Here is a 16503-nt window from a genome sequence, read left to right on the forward strand (position 1 = left end):
AGACCAGGAACATGGTGGAAAGAGATGGGCAGTCGTTATCATCAGAGAGTCTTGAGATGAATGGCAAACTTCTCCAGGCCTACTTTAATATTAGAAATTTCCATTCAGAAATCATCTGAATGATTTTAGCCAGGATTCTCCCCATTTCAGTCAGAGCATATTCTGAAGGACCTATAATTTGTCTCTTAAAGATTATTTTTCTATGGTCTTAGTTATCAACCATATTTCCATTTTCACTTTCATCTTTTTTTTCTGCTTTTCTTCCTCTCACACTTTTTGTCATGAGATACTGGCAATGGGTGCCACTTAAAAGCAATCTTTAAACAAATATAACCAGGATGCCAATTAGACCCCAAGTCAACTCTCACAGGTGTCCTTTGGCTTATATTCTCACCCACAGTTCCTTGTGGGAACATCAGAATTTGACTCACATTTCTTCTAAAAAGATGACTTGGCTCCCCTGCAAGAACCTAAACAGGACAAAGGATATAAGATGGGTTTTATTTAATCTGACAAAAAGCAAAGTAAAGGCTTGTCCTTGAGCCCCTGTTTTCCCTTTTCTGTGCGGATGGCTTGATGCCCCCTGGTGGGTCCCTCCTTTGGTCTGGCACTATATAGTTCACAAGAGTCACAGTACCAGTGTATGGATAGATCTGCCGGTGCTTTGCAGATCCTTCTCTTTTCAGATCTCTGTCTCCTTTGACTAATCCAAGGTCCAACTCTATCATGTGAAGAGAATCATTCAATGACCCTTGGCTGCCACTGCTAAAAGAAATGTGTCAAATGAATTCCTAAAGGTTTCCTCAGTGGGGTAGGGAGGCCCTGGAAGAAGAGGAAGGTGTAGGTGGGAATGCCTACTATGAGACATCCAAAACTAGAGCCGCTGTCCTCCAGATTATGTGGGTTGGGCTTCAAAGAGCACTGTTGTCTCCTGTAGGTCCATGACCGCCTGGATCGCTACTGTTGTGGTTTTCAACCGGAGCCATCGGACCCATGCCTGGAAGAACGACTCCGAGAAAAATGCCGAAATCCAGGCGAGCTGCTACTCGTCCACATCCTGGTATGTGTCTCCTATCTACTCAGCCTTGTTCCTTCCCTAGCTTGCTTCAAAGCCAGACTCTAGGTTCGGGGACTGTTCGAGCAAGACGTTCCCTGGTCCCAGAATCTTAGAGTCTGAATGGACTTCAGATGCTTTAGATGACAGTTATTCTAAGCCTCACTCCAATTATCTACCAAGTATCATCTACCTTATCCCAGCAGTCTGAACAGGCAGACCCTCTTCTCTCCTGAAACAAAATGGATTTCTATTGTATTTTGGAAGAAAATTTCAAGGGGTAGGGCAACTAGGTGAATAGAGCACCCGCCCTGGAGTCAGGAGGACCTGAGTTCAAATCCAGCCTCAGACACTAATTACCTAGTTGTGTGGCCTTGGGCAAGCCATTTAACCCCATTGCCTTGCAAAAACCTTAAAAAAAAAGAAAAGGAAATATCAAATGACACATTGATACCCCCCCCATAATATACAGAGACAGTGGGGAATGGCCCCCAGGGTACAGTTCATTCACTTGAGAACAAATAATCCACAATAAGAAAATTCCATTCTGTTGCCTCCTCCCAGCTTCATTAGGGTGGCTAGGTGGCATAGTAGATAAAGCACCTGCCCTGGAGTCAGGAGTACCTGGGTTCAAATCTGGTCTCAGACACTTAATAATGACCCAGCTGTGTGGCCTTGGGCAAGCCACTTAACCCCTTTTGCTTTGCAAAAAAACCTTAAAAAAAAGATAAAAGAGTTAGCCTCAATATTATCCAAAACTGATGAGACTGCCCTACTTACTTCTAAGGTAACCTAGGGTTTTCAACCTTCTCCTTTATGCATGCTCAAGGAGTTAGCTGATCTTGCTCATTAGTATAATGATGAGCAGGGCAGGGAAATGTCTGGGGACCAATGTATCAATTAGACTGTGCCCCCAGCCTATGATTGGCACAAAGGGGCAGGAACAAAGCCTTCCAAACTGCATAAAAGACCTAACATTTTTGGGATTCCTCGTCCCTCTACCACCTTGAGAGAGGTGTGCCATCAAGATGTCTTAATAAAAATAAAAATCATTTTAATCACTCTGTACTAAATATTCATGAGCCATTTATAACAAGGAGGACCTAGGGTCAGGTCCCATCTTTGACACTAACTCTCTGTGTGACAAAACACATATGCTCTCTGAGTCCCAATTTCCTCTATAAAATGGGGATAATAACCCATATAGACCTTGCCTTGGAGGATTGTTTGATGAGGTGCCTACATGATGTAATAGGTAGATAAAACGCTCTCTTTGGAATCAGCACAACCTGAGTTCAAATCCTATAGTAGAGGCTTATTATTTGTGCAATTTTGGTCAAGTCATTTAGGTTCTCCAAGACTCCGTTTCCTCATCTGCAAAATGGGAGTAAGGGCACCTAGAGTTGTGGTGAGGATCAAATCAGTTCACCTGAGTAAAATGCTTTCCAAACCTTAAAATACCATATAAATGTTACCTATTATGATGAGGAGGCTGATAATTAATATATATCAGGTGAGACATTTGTAAGGAACAAGTGAGATCATTTCTCTGGAATGGTTTGCAAACTCTAGAACACTATTTAATGTGAATTGTCATTGTTGTTGCTATCATCATCATCATCATCCTCATCATTCTCCCTCTTCTCTACAGGTCCGGGAGAATGACCCATCTCGCCTGGTATACATCGATAATGCTGGTAAACCTTTGCACCCGGAGACCAAACTGAACTTCAGGCTTCTCGAGGGCATAGATGGGTACGTTCAGGGATGTTATTGGCCATGGGCAGTAGAACTGGGGCAGAAGAAGTGAGCAGGAAAAACATTTGATTTGTTCTGTTTGACCTAGAGGGTTTCATGAGGGTATTGAGTAGAGGTAACATAGGGACCAATTTCTGTTTGATGTCAGGAAAAACTTACTAGCATTGAAGTGGCATAGAATGCCTTGGGAGATGGTGAATTGTCCCTCCTTGGAGATCTTCAAACAGAAGAAGGAAGGGGCAGTGCTGGCCCCTGGGACTACTGATACACACCAAAAGAAAGACAGTCCCTGCCCTCAGGGAGCTTACAGGAAACTGGATGTCCTCTTGTCAGAGTCATGGCAGGGATTCCAGTTGGGTATGGGTTGGATTTGGTGACCACTGAGGTCCATTTCGGCTCTTGACCTTTTGTCGTTAGTACCAGAGGGGATGTCTGAGATGGAATAGTCCAGCCCCTCCATTTTATAAGTAAGGAAAATGAGGTTCAATGAGGATATCATCCAAAGGGTTGCAGGCACCATTTTGGAGAGGACATTGGTAAACTGGAGAGCATCCAGAGGAAGAAGCCTAGGATGGTAGAGGCTCTTATCGACAGATGTCAATTTTCCCAAGGGGAACGAAAGACTGTCTTTCAGTGTCTGAAAGGTTGTCATGTGAAGAGGGTTTAGAATGGGAACAAGTTAGGAATGACAAATGGAAGTTGCAGAGCAGGAAAATTTAAGTTTGATGTGAAGCTTCTTCATCAAAAGCTTCCAAAAGTAAATTGGTTTCACTGGGGGGAAAAAAGCGGGTTTTCCATCCCTGGAGGTTTTCTAGGACAAAGATTAAATGATATAGAGGTTACTTTTCTTTAGGTCTAGGTTAGACTAGATTCTGTAATTTTGTGACTTTCCCAAGGTCACACAGGTAAATGAGTACCAGAGTCAAGATTTGAAATCAGGGCTTCCAAATCCAAATCTCCTTCTCCACAATAGTCCTAAAACTGCTTGTATGCCTCAGGGCTCCCCCCAGAGCCTTTTGCCTGCCAAGGAGGAGGGGTTGGTTAGTTCTATATAAATACGATCTGGTCACATCATCGCATCGAGACCCCTGTCCCTCCCAAGGGGAAAAGGTGGCCATCCCAGACCCAATCCTCCCCATATCCTGCTCAAGGAAATAGACCTTCCTTCTCGTTTCAGCATTCCATATCTGGAAAAGAGTGGATTTGCCTCTCAGCACAGCACACAGTTTGCTGAGTGAAGGCTAAGCTCTTCTTTATGACTTCTCCTTAAGACCAGACTCATCAAAAAGTCTTAATTCCAACAACAGCCATCAGGAACTTCACCATAAAGAGTGATGAGTGATGAGGGGGCAGCTAGGTGGCGTAGTGGATAAAGCACCAGCCCTGGAGTCAGGAGTCCCTGGGTTCAAATCCAATCTCAGACACTTAATAATTACCTAGCTGTGTGGCCTTGGGCAAGCCACTTAACCTCATTTGCCTTCCAAAAAAAAAAAAAGAGTGATGAGGCTGGCTCCTTCTGGGGACCAGGGAGTGGAGTTTGCCCAGTCATTTCTCATTAGGAAATGCTTCCTGTCCAGCATCACTGAGAGGCAGTTGAGCTGAGTGGAAAGACTTGTGGACTTGGGGTCATGGTAGATCTGGGACTGGATCCCATCTCATGCTCCACTGAAACAATTAGATTCCTGGAACTGGGAGTTCACTGTGTTCAGAAGCACTACCCATGAGTCCGTGCTTTCCGTCTGAATCCCCTCACCCCCCTCCAACAGCTAGAACTAGACCCAAGATATCATAGGACATTTACTTAAAATGAAAAGCAAATGACAGGTGATTAAATTGAGCAGGAGCTCTGTCACACCCATCTCCCAAGCCACCTCCTGCTCTGGAGGCAAATGTATTCCTCTCCACTCTGTGGCTGTTTTAGGGCTGACCGGCATAGCCCCACAGGATAGAAAATAGAATCAGAAGATAGAGACAGAGACAGAGAGACAGTGAAAGACAGAAAAAGATAGAAAGAGGAGGGGGGGAAGGAGGGAGAGAGACAGAGACAGACAAACAGAAAGAGAGGGGAGAGAAGGAGCAAGAGGGATGGATGTATGGATGGATAGAGATAAATATTCAGAAAAGAGATAAATAGATGAATTGAGAAATAGACAAATGGAGACATAAATAAAAAGATGATAATAAAGATTGATTGATAAACAGATAAATTAATTAAGTTTTTTATTAAATGCTTAATAAAAACCAGGCACCATACTTGCTACTGGGTACAACTATAAGCAAGCATATAACCCTACATGATGGAGCCAACATAGAGAGGTGTGTGTGGGAAATGGTATGGGAGAAGGGAGGAAAGGAACACAGGCTGAGAGACAATATAAAAGTCTCTTTCCCCCCACCCCCAGGTCCAAGAGGTGGAGCCCATGGGGTGAAGTCCAAAGTTCTGGTGCTTGGGAGATGAGGAAGATGATTGATTGGAGAGCAGGGGGCAAGTGAGGAGATAGGACACAAGGGCCATGGAGGCTTCTGTCCCAGCACAAGAGGGCTAAAGCTCATACACCAAAGTAGGGGGAGCCAACAATGGAATTTAAATTTTAGTGGGGGAGAGATCCAGCCTGAGGACTCCAGTCATCAGGATTAGAGGATTATAGGTTAGAAGTGACCTCAGAAAACATTGAATCCAACCCTATTAGTTTACTGATAAGGAAACTGAGGCCCAGAGAGGTTACATTCAATCCAATAAACATTTATTAAGTACCTATTACTTGCAAGGTAGTGTTCAAAGAGCTGGGGATACAATTAATAAAAAGGAAAAACAGTCCTTGCCCTCAAAGAGCTTATGCAGAAGGATGCAGAAAAATCCAAGGTCACACAGGTAGTAAGACAAATTTGGCTTTAAACTTGGAATCCAGGCTCTGACCACTGCATCTGCTGTGGTTTTTTAATGACTTCCTAATTAATGGATGAATAGGGGAACTGCCAAGCCTGGTGGGCCCTGTCATTTGGGGGTTGAGAAGCTTATCTACTTACCTGATCTAAGGGAAGCCTCGCATCAGGACCAGCTGTTAGCACCAAGGACAGCTCTGGGCTCCTCAGCTCTTTCCTCCTCTCTCACTTACTGATTTTCTCTTCCTCCTCTTCCTACGTGAACCTCCCACTTCTCCCTCTCTGCTTCCTCAGGTGGCTCCATAGCTCCCCAGGCCACAGGTTTGGGGGTATGGGAGGGGGATCTCATTGCATTGACCACCTGTGTGACCTTGGGCAAGTCAGTCGACCAGAGTGAGCCCGAGTTTTCCCACAGGTAAGAGGAGGACAGTAATCTCCCCTTCTGAGGGTGGTTGGGTGATAGTGCTTTGTAGAACGTAGAGAAAGAAAGGGATACTGGTTCTATGGTGCTCACCCCCTGAAACTCTCTTTGCTTCCTTTCTGTCCTGGGTGCTGGGTCATTTCCTCCAGATTTCCTGAATCCGTGGTGAAGATAATTGCCTCTGGATGCTTAGAGAATATGCTGCTAAAGTCACTGCAGATGGACCTGGAGTTCTGGGAGAGCCAAGGTGGACACCAGGGCCTGAAACCTTTGCTTCGCACCATTGAGGACAGAGGTCGGGTCCTGCTGGAATACATCCGGGGACACAACTTAACCCTCTTCAGGGAGGAGGCCCAAGGAGGAGACCAGGTGCCACTCACCTGATTAGAATCTCACTTAATAGTGGAAAACCAGAAGAATGGGCCAGTAATCAGGGAGTCAGTATCTTCAGGGCTCCCCATATGTTTCTCCATGGTGTAGACTGTTGGAACTTTCCTGCTCTCAACATCACCTCCATCTGAGGGGACTGTCCCCCATAGCCCCCTTGGGGTGTGGTCTTTGTCACTTGCTCCAGCTATCTCTCCTGTCCCTCCTTCATTTGCAGGGGTGCCTTGTCCCTGGAGGGAAAGTTTTTGGCTTCTTAAAGGAATTTCTCTTCCCCCTCAACAAGCATTGACTTAAGGAAGATGCAAAGACAAAATCAGAATATTGCCTGTCCTCAAGGAGCTTATATTCTTTGTGAAAGCACAAGTTGGGCCCGGATGTTATTTGTTCAGGTCATGTCTTCTGTACAAATTTATCCTAGATGCTCTGGCTGGGTCCATCTCAAGGGTGTGAACAAAGGTGCTTGTTTGTTTGGATGGCCAACTCTATAAGATATCCATCTGGGCTGAAGAGAGAATTATTTTTTTTGTAGGGGGGGAGAGGAAACCATTCTCCTTGTCCCTCCTCGGGCTGGAGGCCCAGAAGGACTCTGGGGAGAAGAGAGTCTAGTCTGCACTAGGAGTGGAGAATAATTTATTTTTAGAGCTGAATTTTTCAGTGTCTTCTCTGACGTGAGAGCTGCCCTGTTTTCAGTTATAATTTTGAACTGATAAGGGAAACAGCCCTCGAAACTTTGGCTGTGATGTTTCCTTTCTCATTTCTAGTCTCAGTTCTTTCATTTCTAGTCCCTGACTTCAAGGTCAGTCCTCCTGACTCTCAACCAAGCTATCTCTCATGGACAGATCTGGAGAGGTCAGAGAGCAGGGGTTTTTACCATTGGATAGATACACAGAGTCCTTGGGGTGGGAGGTGGGATGGAATATTATCTCTATTTTCTCCAGTCTCTGATATTTAGCATTCCTTTTTATTGTTTAAGAACAAGATTCTAAGGGGTGGCTAGGTGGTGTAGTGGATAAAGCACTGGCCCTGGAGTCAGGAGTACCTGAGTTCAAATCCAGTCTCAGACACTTAATAATTACTTAGCTGTGTGGCTTCGGGCAAGCCACTTAACCCCTTTTGCCTTGTAAAAAACCTAAAAAATAAAAAAAGAACAAGATTCTGAGAAAAGGTCCATAGCTCCCCAGGATGCTGAAGGCAAAAACCTCTGTGTTAGAGTGTGTGCTCACAAAGGAGCAATTTACACAGTAACAATAACCATGGGAATGAAGATGGCATTAAGAATCAAATTAAAAATAAAAATAAAAAGTCAGTAAAATTCTGAAACTGATGTTATTGGGGCTAGCCTGTGAAAAGTGAACTCAGACTTTCTGTCTGGCCAGAAGATCAATCAGAGAAGATTCTCTTGTGAATAGTGACTTTTTGGGAAATGGGACATGCCCCCTTGGGGGTCCATGTGTCTGTTGAAGCTTGTCTGCTTTGAAACAAGATGAATCCACAAAGAGGTGGTACTCCCTTCCCTATTATTAAGATTCCACCCTATTCCAAAGCATGGAGATCTGGCCTTGGCTGATGATTGTTGAGGCTCCCTTAGTTTCTTTTCTTTTCTGGTACCCCATTTGTCCTGACAATACTTTGCTGGACCTACTAGACCATTGACTCGGGGATTCCAGTTTATTCGGTTGTTCTTCCAACAATCTTGCCTTCAAGGAGAAAAAGAAGTCTATCTCCTTTTTTGGAGGAGGTGGGAGTCAGTATCTTTTTGAGAGTCAGTGAGTGAGTATGGGATTGTTACTAGGAAGACTTGGATTTATTGACTACATTTCCATTTCCATGACTCTGGGCCAATCATTTATCTTTGACCTCTCTGAACCTCAGTTTCCTCACCTATAAAATGAGGGATTGGACTCAATGATGTCTGAGGTTCCTTCTTGCTCTTGATCTGTGATCTCACCTCACTGGACCAATATCATAAAACATGATGTGTTTCAGAGAAGAGTCTCAGTTTATTTTTTTTTTTACATTTGAATCCTAGGAATAATTATATATAGTCCCTTCTATGTTCTAGGTGTTTTCTTAAAAATATTTCTGCTTACTAGATGCGTAAGCCTGGACAAATCCCATGACTTCTGTCAGCCTTAGTTTCCTCACCTAGTCATTCTTATTTTATAGTTGAAGAAACTAAGGCTGACGACAGAGGTCATGGGATTTGTCCAGGCTTACGCATCTAGTAAGTGTCTGAGACTGGGATTTGAACTCACATCTTCCTGACTCCAGACTCAGCACTTTATTCACTGTGCCAACAATGAGGGACATACACTCCTACTAAAAGAATCCACAATGTCTTTCAGCTTGGGCGATCTCTCCACTGGAACAGATCCCAAGCTATCTATAGACTAGTGGTCAGTCATCATGAGAGGCTGTGAACAACAGAAAAAAGAAGCCATGACCGAGTGGTCATCTCTGATGATGAGCCTTTCTGAACCTGGCCAGCAGGAACTTGGGTGACAGATGCTTACTCAGCCTACATTATCAGCTTGTCCAGCTACAAGATCTGCCCAAGCCCATGTTCCACTGACCAAACCCTGAAGGATCCAGGAACACCTCCATGGTATGATGAGATGTCAGAAGAGGGTTGGTATCTCCATCCAAGTCCTCTAGGAATTCACTGGGCTGTGCAAAGGACCTTGGGTTCTCAGAGTCCATGGCCATGAGGGGAAGCTCTGGTAGACCATACTAAATAGGAAGGGATCTTTATACAGGTCAGGAGACGGATGTGTGTGTGTGTGTGTGTGTGTGTGTGTGTGTGTGTGTGTGTGCGCGCTAGCAAAGACAGGCAGGAAATAAGAGACCAAGGCTTTGTACTGGAGTCCTGGGAATCCTCCAAGGAGAAGGGCAAAATAGCACCAGGAAGTCTTTTATCTGCTTTGAGATGGAGGAGGATTCCATGACAGACCCTTCAGCCAATATGGTCCCCTGCGGCTCCTCTTAGGATGGCCCCATTTACTGGTCTCCATTTACCAAAGGACTTTCTAAATTAACCTAGTGATTTCAATAGCTACTCTTTAAACCAGCTCAGAAGGATTATTAATTATTCAGGGACCCATAGTTGGTCTCAACAGGTTGAATGGAATAAGATTCAATTAGAGATACCTCTCAAGACAGAGAAAGCTCCTTCCCTGATGTATGGCCCATTCAGTTAGCAATGCCCCCTCTCTGAACTGGAATGGAAGGAGAATCTCCCATGAGGGTTATGGGAAATCTGGTTTTCTTGTGATCATGGAATCAGAGAAAGAGTCCAGAATAAAGAGTCTGGAAACTCTTTAATCACCCACACTTATTTGACCTGAGAGGTAGGGTGGTGGTCTGAGGGGGAAAGCATTGACTCTGCTGTGAGAGACCTGGGTTCAAAACTTGCCTCTGATGTTTTCTACTTGTAAGACCTTGGCAAGTCCATTACTTAACCTCATGTTCCTCAACTATACAATGGAAGAATTGGACCAGACCAAGGATGCTTAAACTGGGGTTGCTGAACTTGTTTTATTTTTAAATATGTTTTTGGCAACTGATTTCAATGTAACTGGTTTCCTCTGCAACCCTTTGTATTTCATCCATTTAAGTCTATGACTCTGAGAAGGGTTCCTTGGATTTTCCAGATTGCCGTGGTCCGTGCCTCCAAAATGTGAAGAACCTATGAACTAACGCATTTCAGTTCCTTTGGACATGACAGCCCTAAAAGAGAGAAGGCTTAATTTGGAGTCAGAGGTTCTGGCCTCTATCATTTACTAAGGGATTGGGGCAAACTGACTTGCCTCTTTGGACCTTAGTTGCTGCCACCCTCTGGGTCCTCCCAGGGCGAAGGCAGAAAGGTGACCAATAACAACAATAATAATGATAAAATGGCAGCTAGCATTTGTACAGTACCTAGGCTCCAAGCCACAAATATCTCACTTGATCCTCATAATAATTCTGGGAGGTAGCTGTTACATTTTATTTTACATCTGAGGAAACTGAGACAAACAGAGGTTAAAGGACTCGCCCAGAGTCAAACAGCTAGCCTGTGTCTGAGGCTGGATTTGAATTCAATGCCTGGTGAACCATGGTTCCATCCAGCTGAAAAGGAATGCACAGATCTTCCTTTGTTCTGCCCTTGTGTCTCTCTCACCGTCTAAACCTGTTGTGTCCCTCAGCATTGCCAGGGATCTTCTGCCCAAGGAATTCTATTCAATTCCATAAGCATTAATTACGTGCCTACTGTGTGGCAGACAGTGTGTGACTAGACCCAGGGGCACCCAGACAAAACAGGAAACAGCCTTTGTCCTCAAATAGCTTCCATTCTATTGGAAGAAATCATCTGCATAGAGTAGAATTTTCATAATAATGACTTGAGGGAGCACCAATTTGTTAAAATTTCTTGGGCATTTATTGAATGCCACACAAGCTTCAGGAGTCTGGGATAGAGAGATCAAAAAAAAAGGGAAGAAGCAATGCCTGCCCTCTTGGAGCTTCCATTCGACTATGGGGAAATCCCAAGGTCAGGGTCAAATACATACAAAATATACAGAGAACAACAAGTAATATGGGGGGCAGGGTAGAGGACTCTCACAGCTTCGGTGGGATCTGAAGACCCTTGAAATAAGCAAGAGGGTCAAAGGCTGAGGGAGAGAGGGGCTGCAATTCAGGCCTTTGAGACTGGGGGATCCAATGTTGGGAGGATATAAAGTCGGTCAAGAACCTATTTCTGCCTCCCACTAAAATTCTTAGACGCCAAGAAGGGCAAAGAGAAGTTGTTTTCTTAGGTTCCATATTTGGGCAGCTAGGTGGTATCATTGTACACATGAAGCCAGGAAAACCTGAGTTCAAATCCAGCCTCCAACATTTATGAGCTGAGAGGCCCTGGGCAAGTCACATAGCCACCGTTTGCCTCGGTTTCTTCATTTGTAAAATGGGAATGATCACGGTACCCACTTCCTAGAATTGTGAGGATCAAATGACATAATAATGCAAGTGATTGATGCTTAGTAAGCACTATAGAAATGTTGTTGATGATGATGATGATGATGAGAGTCAGGTCTTTCCAGGCTAAACCTGTGGTTCACTAAGGATGCTGCAAGCTCCAAAGAATTCTTGGAATTCTAGGAAGAAGACAGCAGGGCCCTGCCAGGAGGCTCTCCAGGGGTTCCACAACGTTAGATGCCCCCCTTCTGCTCTCATTAAAGTCTGCTCAGTCTATTACCTTCTTCGTTCTTACAAATTCAAAACTCCATCCATCTCTGATTCTTCTCCAAGAACACACTTCCCCAATCCTCTCAGCTTTAGCAGGTTGTGGGTCCCAGAGACCTCTGCCAGCTGTTACCTCTGGAATGATAATGAGCTGTCGAATAAAACAAACCGAAGACAGGAAGGAATGAAGCCGTTCTTGCCTCGGGTACCCCAACATTCACAGCCTCTCAGAAAAACAGATGTTGCTTAGGTTTCTTCCAGTCAACATTGGCAGGAGGAGGGGTACGAGAGGGGAGGGGTGGCAAGCATTTCAGAGCTGGAGTCCACCCTAAGGACCCCTGAGGTTGGGTCATCTGGACCAATCGACTCATTTCACAGATGGAAAAATTGAGGTCTAGTCAGAGGGAGGGTCTCGGGAGGAGTGGGACTGGGCTTTTCTCAGATGGTGCTTGGGGTCTCGGCTAATCTATGTCAGAGGCAGATCTCGAACGTGGCTGTTGACTCTAACCACTGACGCTGCCTCAAATGCTTCAGAATCTTAGTTGAACTGACTTGATCGGAGGACAGCCCGGGCGGTGGGAAGAGTGGAGAGTATGAGGCCAGAGGGTCCTGGTGTGGACCTTGAGAGATGCCTGTGGCTGATGTCCTGACCCTGGGCCTCTGTTGGCCTAGGGAGCCCCTAGCTCCTCTGCCTTCTCCAGCCCCCCTCCCCAGGCTTTGGTTCTCGGCTCCCTCCAGCAGGTGAGGCCCAGCTGGGCACCAATGACGCTAGGGATAGCAGAGCCTTTAACCCGGAGAGGGTGTGAGTGTGGGTGTAAGTGTACACGGGTATGTGAGTGTGTGTGTGGAAATGTATGGTGTGGGTGTGACTGGGTGTATATGAGTGTGTACAGGTGCGTGTGAGCGTGTGTGGTGTGTGGATGTGTGTATGAGTACGTGTGTGGGTGAGTGTAAGGGTGAGTGTGGAGGGGGAAAGGGAAGAGATTGCATGTCACTCTCCTCATTGGCTGGGCCAGTGCGTCCTTGCCTGGGGCCTGACCTTCCAGAAGTGCTGTGGGAGTCGCCATGTGGGGTTGGCCGGAGACTCGCCCTTGGGCGCTGCTTCTGGGACCCTCCTGTCCTCGACTTGCCTCCCGAGGAGAGGAGCAAGGGAGGCGATGAGAGGAGCATGCTTTCTGAAGAGGATCTGCCAATTAATGCCAGGGCTGGCCTTGGGCTGGGGCTGGGCATGGCTGGCCCATTTCTGAGCTCCCTCTGACCAGTGGGGTGTGATGCTGACATCCACTCACTGCACATGGAGGACACAACAGGCCTGGGTTCACTGGGGAGATGTCACAGGTTTGGGGGCTCTGGTTCCCCCCAGACCTGATCCCAACCAGGTCTGCTGGGGATAGGAGAGGAGTGCCGGGGTCCCCACTGAATCTCAGTGTTGGCAGCATCTCGGGGGCCCATCTCCAGTGGCTCCCCATGAATACCCCAGGACATTTAAATTATGCCTAACTTTCAGACTTCTCTCCTGACCGTCCCCTTTCTGTTCTCCATGTTCCAGGAGGAGGCAACCTTGAGCTTTTCTCCAAGCCCAGCACCCAGTCAGGGGCCGTCCCCCCAGGTCTGGCATGTCCCCCCTTCTAGCTCTGGCTCTGCCAGGCTCCAGCTCCCTGCCCCCTCCTCCATGAAGGCTTCCAGTCCTTTGTGTAATCTCCCCTCCCATCAACCTGGATCCTTCTAGAATCACAGAAGTAGAACTGGGGGAGGAATTAAGAGCCTGCTGCCCCAACCCCTCAGGCCCAGGGGTAAGTGGCTCCCTCATGATGTACAACCACCAAATATAAGGCAAAATTTGAACCCAAATCTTTCTGACTTTTAAGTCCAATCCTTGGGCCCGAGGTCAGTTGATGGCAAAGCAACCAGAGAACCAGGCCTGGAGTCAGGAAGACTCCTGAGTTCAAATCCAGCCTCAGACCCTTTCTAGCTGTATGACCCTGGGAAAGTCACTTCACCATGTCTACCTTAGTTTCCTCATCTGTAAAATGAACAGGAAGAGAAAATGGCAACCTACTCCAGTGTCTTTGCCAAGAAGATCCCAAAAGGGGTCGTGGAGAGTCAGACATAACTGAAAACAATTGGACGACAATTTGAGTCTGCATACCATCTTAAACCCCACTAAAATTAGTGAAATTTAATTAAAATGAACTAAAGTGAACTCCTGGAGAACAGACGCCCTTAGTCTTTTTTCCCCTTTGTATTCCCAGCCTCCAGGACAGTGACTAGTATACAGTAATGAATGCTAAATTAATTAATGCTGAATTAATTAAGATAATTAATGTTGCTTTGACTTCAATTATCAGTGGATGGTTAACAAATGCCATATGTGTTTACGGAGGCCAGATACACCAGAGGACGATTCATCAACAGGGCTTCTGGGACCAAGCCCGGGTGGGGAAACAAAGGCTTCCAGTCTCTCAGGAGAGACAGCATGGACTCCCTCCTCCAGAGGTCTCCCAGATAAATACAGGCAGATGGGAGGAGGTTTCTGGAAGTTGGGGGAATGGGGGCAAGTGGTATTGGAGCCGGGTCTGGAGGGAAGTAAGTGAGGGGAGGCCTTGAGGGTGGGAGGTTCTGCAGGGAGAACAAGGGGAAGAGCCTTGCACCCTCTCCAATGCCTCCCATAACAGCTTCTCCAACCCTGAGCTCCCTCAGAGTTCTCTCAGGGTCATTTCAAGTGGGTCCCTCTGGGAGGTGCCCTGGTGACCTCGGTGGTGGCTCCTTGCTGCCCCTGCCTGGTGAGTCCACTGACCTCCCGCTCCTGCTGCCCCCTGCAGGGATTGCAGGAATGAACCCAACAGACTGGTCTGGCCTGGATGGGGTTCCTTCTCAGCAAGCCAAAGCTCTGACAGCACTGGTGAGCCATGGGAGAGGAGAGCCACCATGGCCCTAGGTATGGAGAGCCCTCCTCTCCATCCATGCCCACCCTGTCTAGTTACAGAGAAGTCCACACAGCAGGCCATGAGTCAACAGCCTGGGTGGGGAGCCCTAGAAGGGGGGGAGGGTGGATCTTTAGCGCCTCCTAAAACATTCCGGCTACAGAGTCAAGGAATGGGGGGAGCTTGGATGACACTCTTGGGGGACACTTGGATGACAGACAGCCCTCTCCTTTCATAAAGGAGGAAAGGGAGGGATCCCCACAGCCAGAATGGAGACAGCTGGTCCCATCCTTGCTGATCCCTCAGAGTGAGCCGTGGAATCTCTATTTCTCTCTTTTCTATACGCTCCGGCACATAAACGCACACCCATGCATGCACACATATGAATACACATGTAACTCTTCCTATTCTCCACTATTTCCCACCCCCATCAATTTGTCTTTACAAAATTGAGTATATTTTTCCTGGTGGCCCTGGAAGAGTTTTGGGAGACTTTTCTGAGGGCTAAATTGCTAATTAGGACGCAAGCTGTCACCCAATTTAGTATTTAAAATTCACAAGTGTTGGGAGAAACTGGGTGGTGCAGTAGTTAGAACATTGGCCCTGAAGTCAGGAGGACCTGAGTTCAAATGTGACCTCAGACATCTAATCATTGCTTAGCTGTGTGACCTTGAGCAAGTCACTTAACCCCATTGCCTTAAAGAAAAAATTAAAAAAATTCACAAATGAAATTCTAACAAGTATGACCCAGAGATGGCCTCAGAGAGACAGCAAGGTCCTGGAAGCCAGAAGCCCACTCAGGTGGGCCCATGGAGCTGGGTCATGTTTGCCTTTCTTGCTTCTCAGCTTCACTTTGCTGGTGACAGCTTCTGGAAGATGAGTCTTCCCTTTGCCCTGGGCCTGCCAGGAATATGTGTGGCTCAGTCTCTGCTATCCTCCACTAAGAGCATTAAGAGACAGGCCTCCTCGGGAGCCCAGGGTGGTAACTGTGATAACCGAGGCTCACCTGCTCACTGGCTCACCTGCTCAGGGTTTCAGCCCACAAAGCAGGGAATGAAAAGGAGCCTGGTGGCAACTTTCCACTCCCCTGGAGAAACATGGAGTAGCTACTGCCCAAGGGAGTCCCCGAAGGAATGAAGCAAAAATCTAAGATCAGGGCCAGAGCTCTAAAAAGAAAAAAAAATATCAGAAAGGAAACCCTCAGATGTAAGCAAAGAATAAATTAAGCAATGGACCCAACAAACACCAGGATAGAGTATAAAAATAATGACAATTGGTAACTCTGCTGGGACCCATAAATCTGTGTTCAAATTGCACCTCTGATGGTCACTACCCATATGATAATGGACAAACTACTTGCCCTCACTACATCTCCCTGTCCTCATCTGTCACAAAGCCTCTGAGGGCCAAACCTATGATACTTTTGGTAGTTATTCAATCGCCCTGTATCTCAGTTTCCTCATCGTCTTCTTAGGTATCCTCCATCTCTACAGTGCTGATACCATTTTGCTGTTTCTCTGGGCTGGGGAAGAGCCCAGACATAATTTCTTCCTCTGTCCTTACCCTCCACATGGATCACAGGCCACAGGTGCTTTCCCTTCCCTTGGTTTCATGTTTCAGGGCCCTGGCTGTCACTCATCGGCAGAGAGGAGTAAGGTAGGGCCAACCTGTACCTGGGTGGGCTGCAAGGCAATTTGGAGATGGAAACTGAATTGTTCTATGGAGCATTTCAGAGTAAGCCAAACAGGCAGGAATTTATCACCAACCGAAAAGGGGACCTCAAGACTGACAGGGTGAAGAAGAGGGGGGGATGATAATGTAATTCTAGACCAAAAAGAATGAAAGCCCCTTGGAAGGAG

At 46.5% G+C, this 16503-nt stretch overlaps 1 protein-coding gene across 1 annotated transcript in view; it reads left to right on the forward strand.

Moving 5' to 3' along the window:
* GASK1A (golgi associated kinase 1A) overlaps positions 1–14447 on the forward strand; it is a 79006-nt gene extending 64559 nt beyond the window's left edge. The window contains exons 3-5 of the mRNA XM_074195588.1: positions 938–1060; positions 2706–2809; positions 6266–14447. Of these exons, the coding sequence (XP_074051689.1) occupies positions 938–1060; positions 2706–2809; positions 6266–6500 (462 nt within the window). The 3' untranslated portion in view covers positions 6501–14447. The remainder of the gene's footprint in view (positions 1–937; positions 1061–2705; positions 2810–6265) is intronic.
* The last annotated feature ends 2056 nt before the right edge of the window (positions 14448–16503 follow it).

Source organism: Macrotis lagotis, chromosome 7 (assembly GCF_037893015.1).
Source record: "Macrotis lagotis isolate mMagLag1 chromosome 7, bilby.v1.9.chrom.fasta, whole genome shotgun sequence".
NCBI classification, from domain to species: domain Eukaryota; kingdom Metazoa; phylum Chordata; class Mammalia; order Peramelemorphia; family Peramelidae; genus Macrotis; species Macrotis lagotis.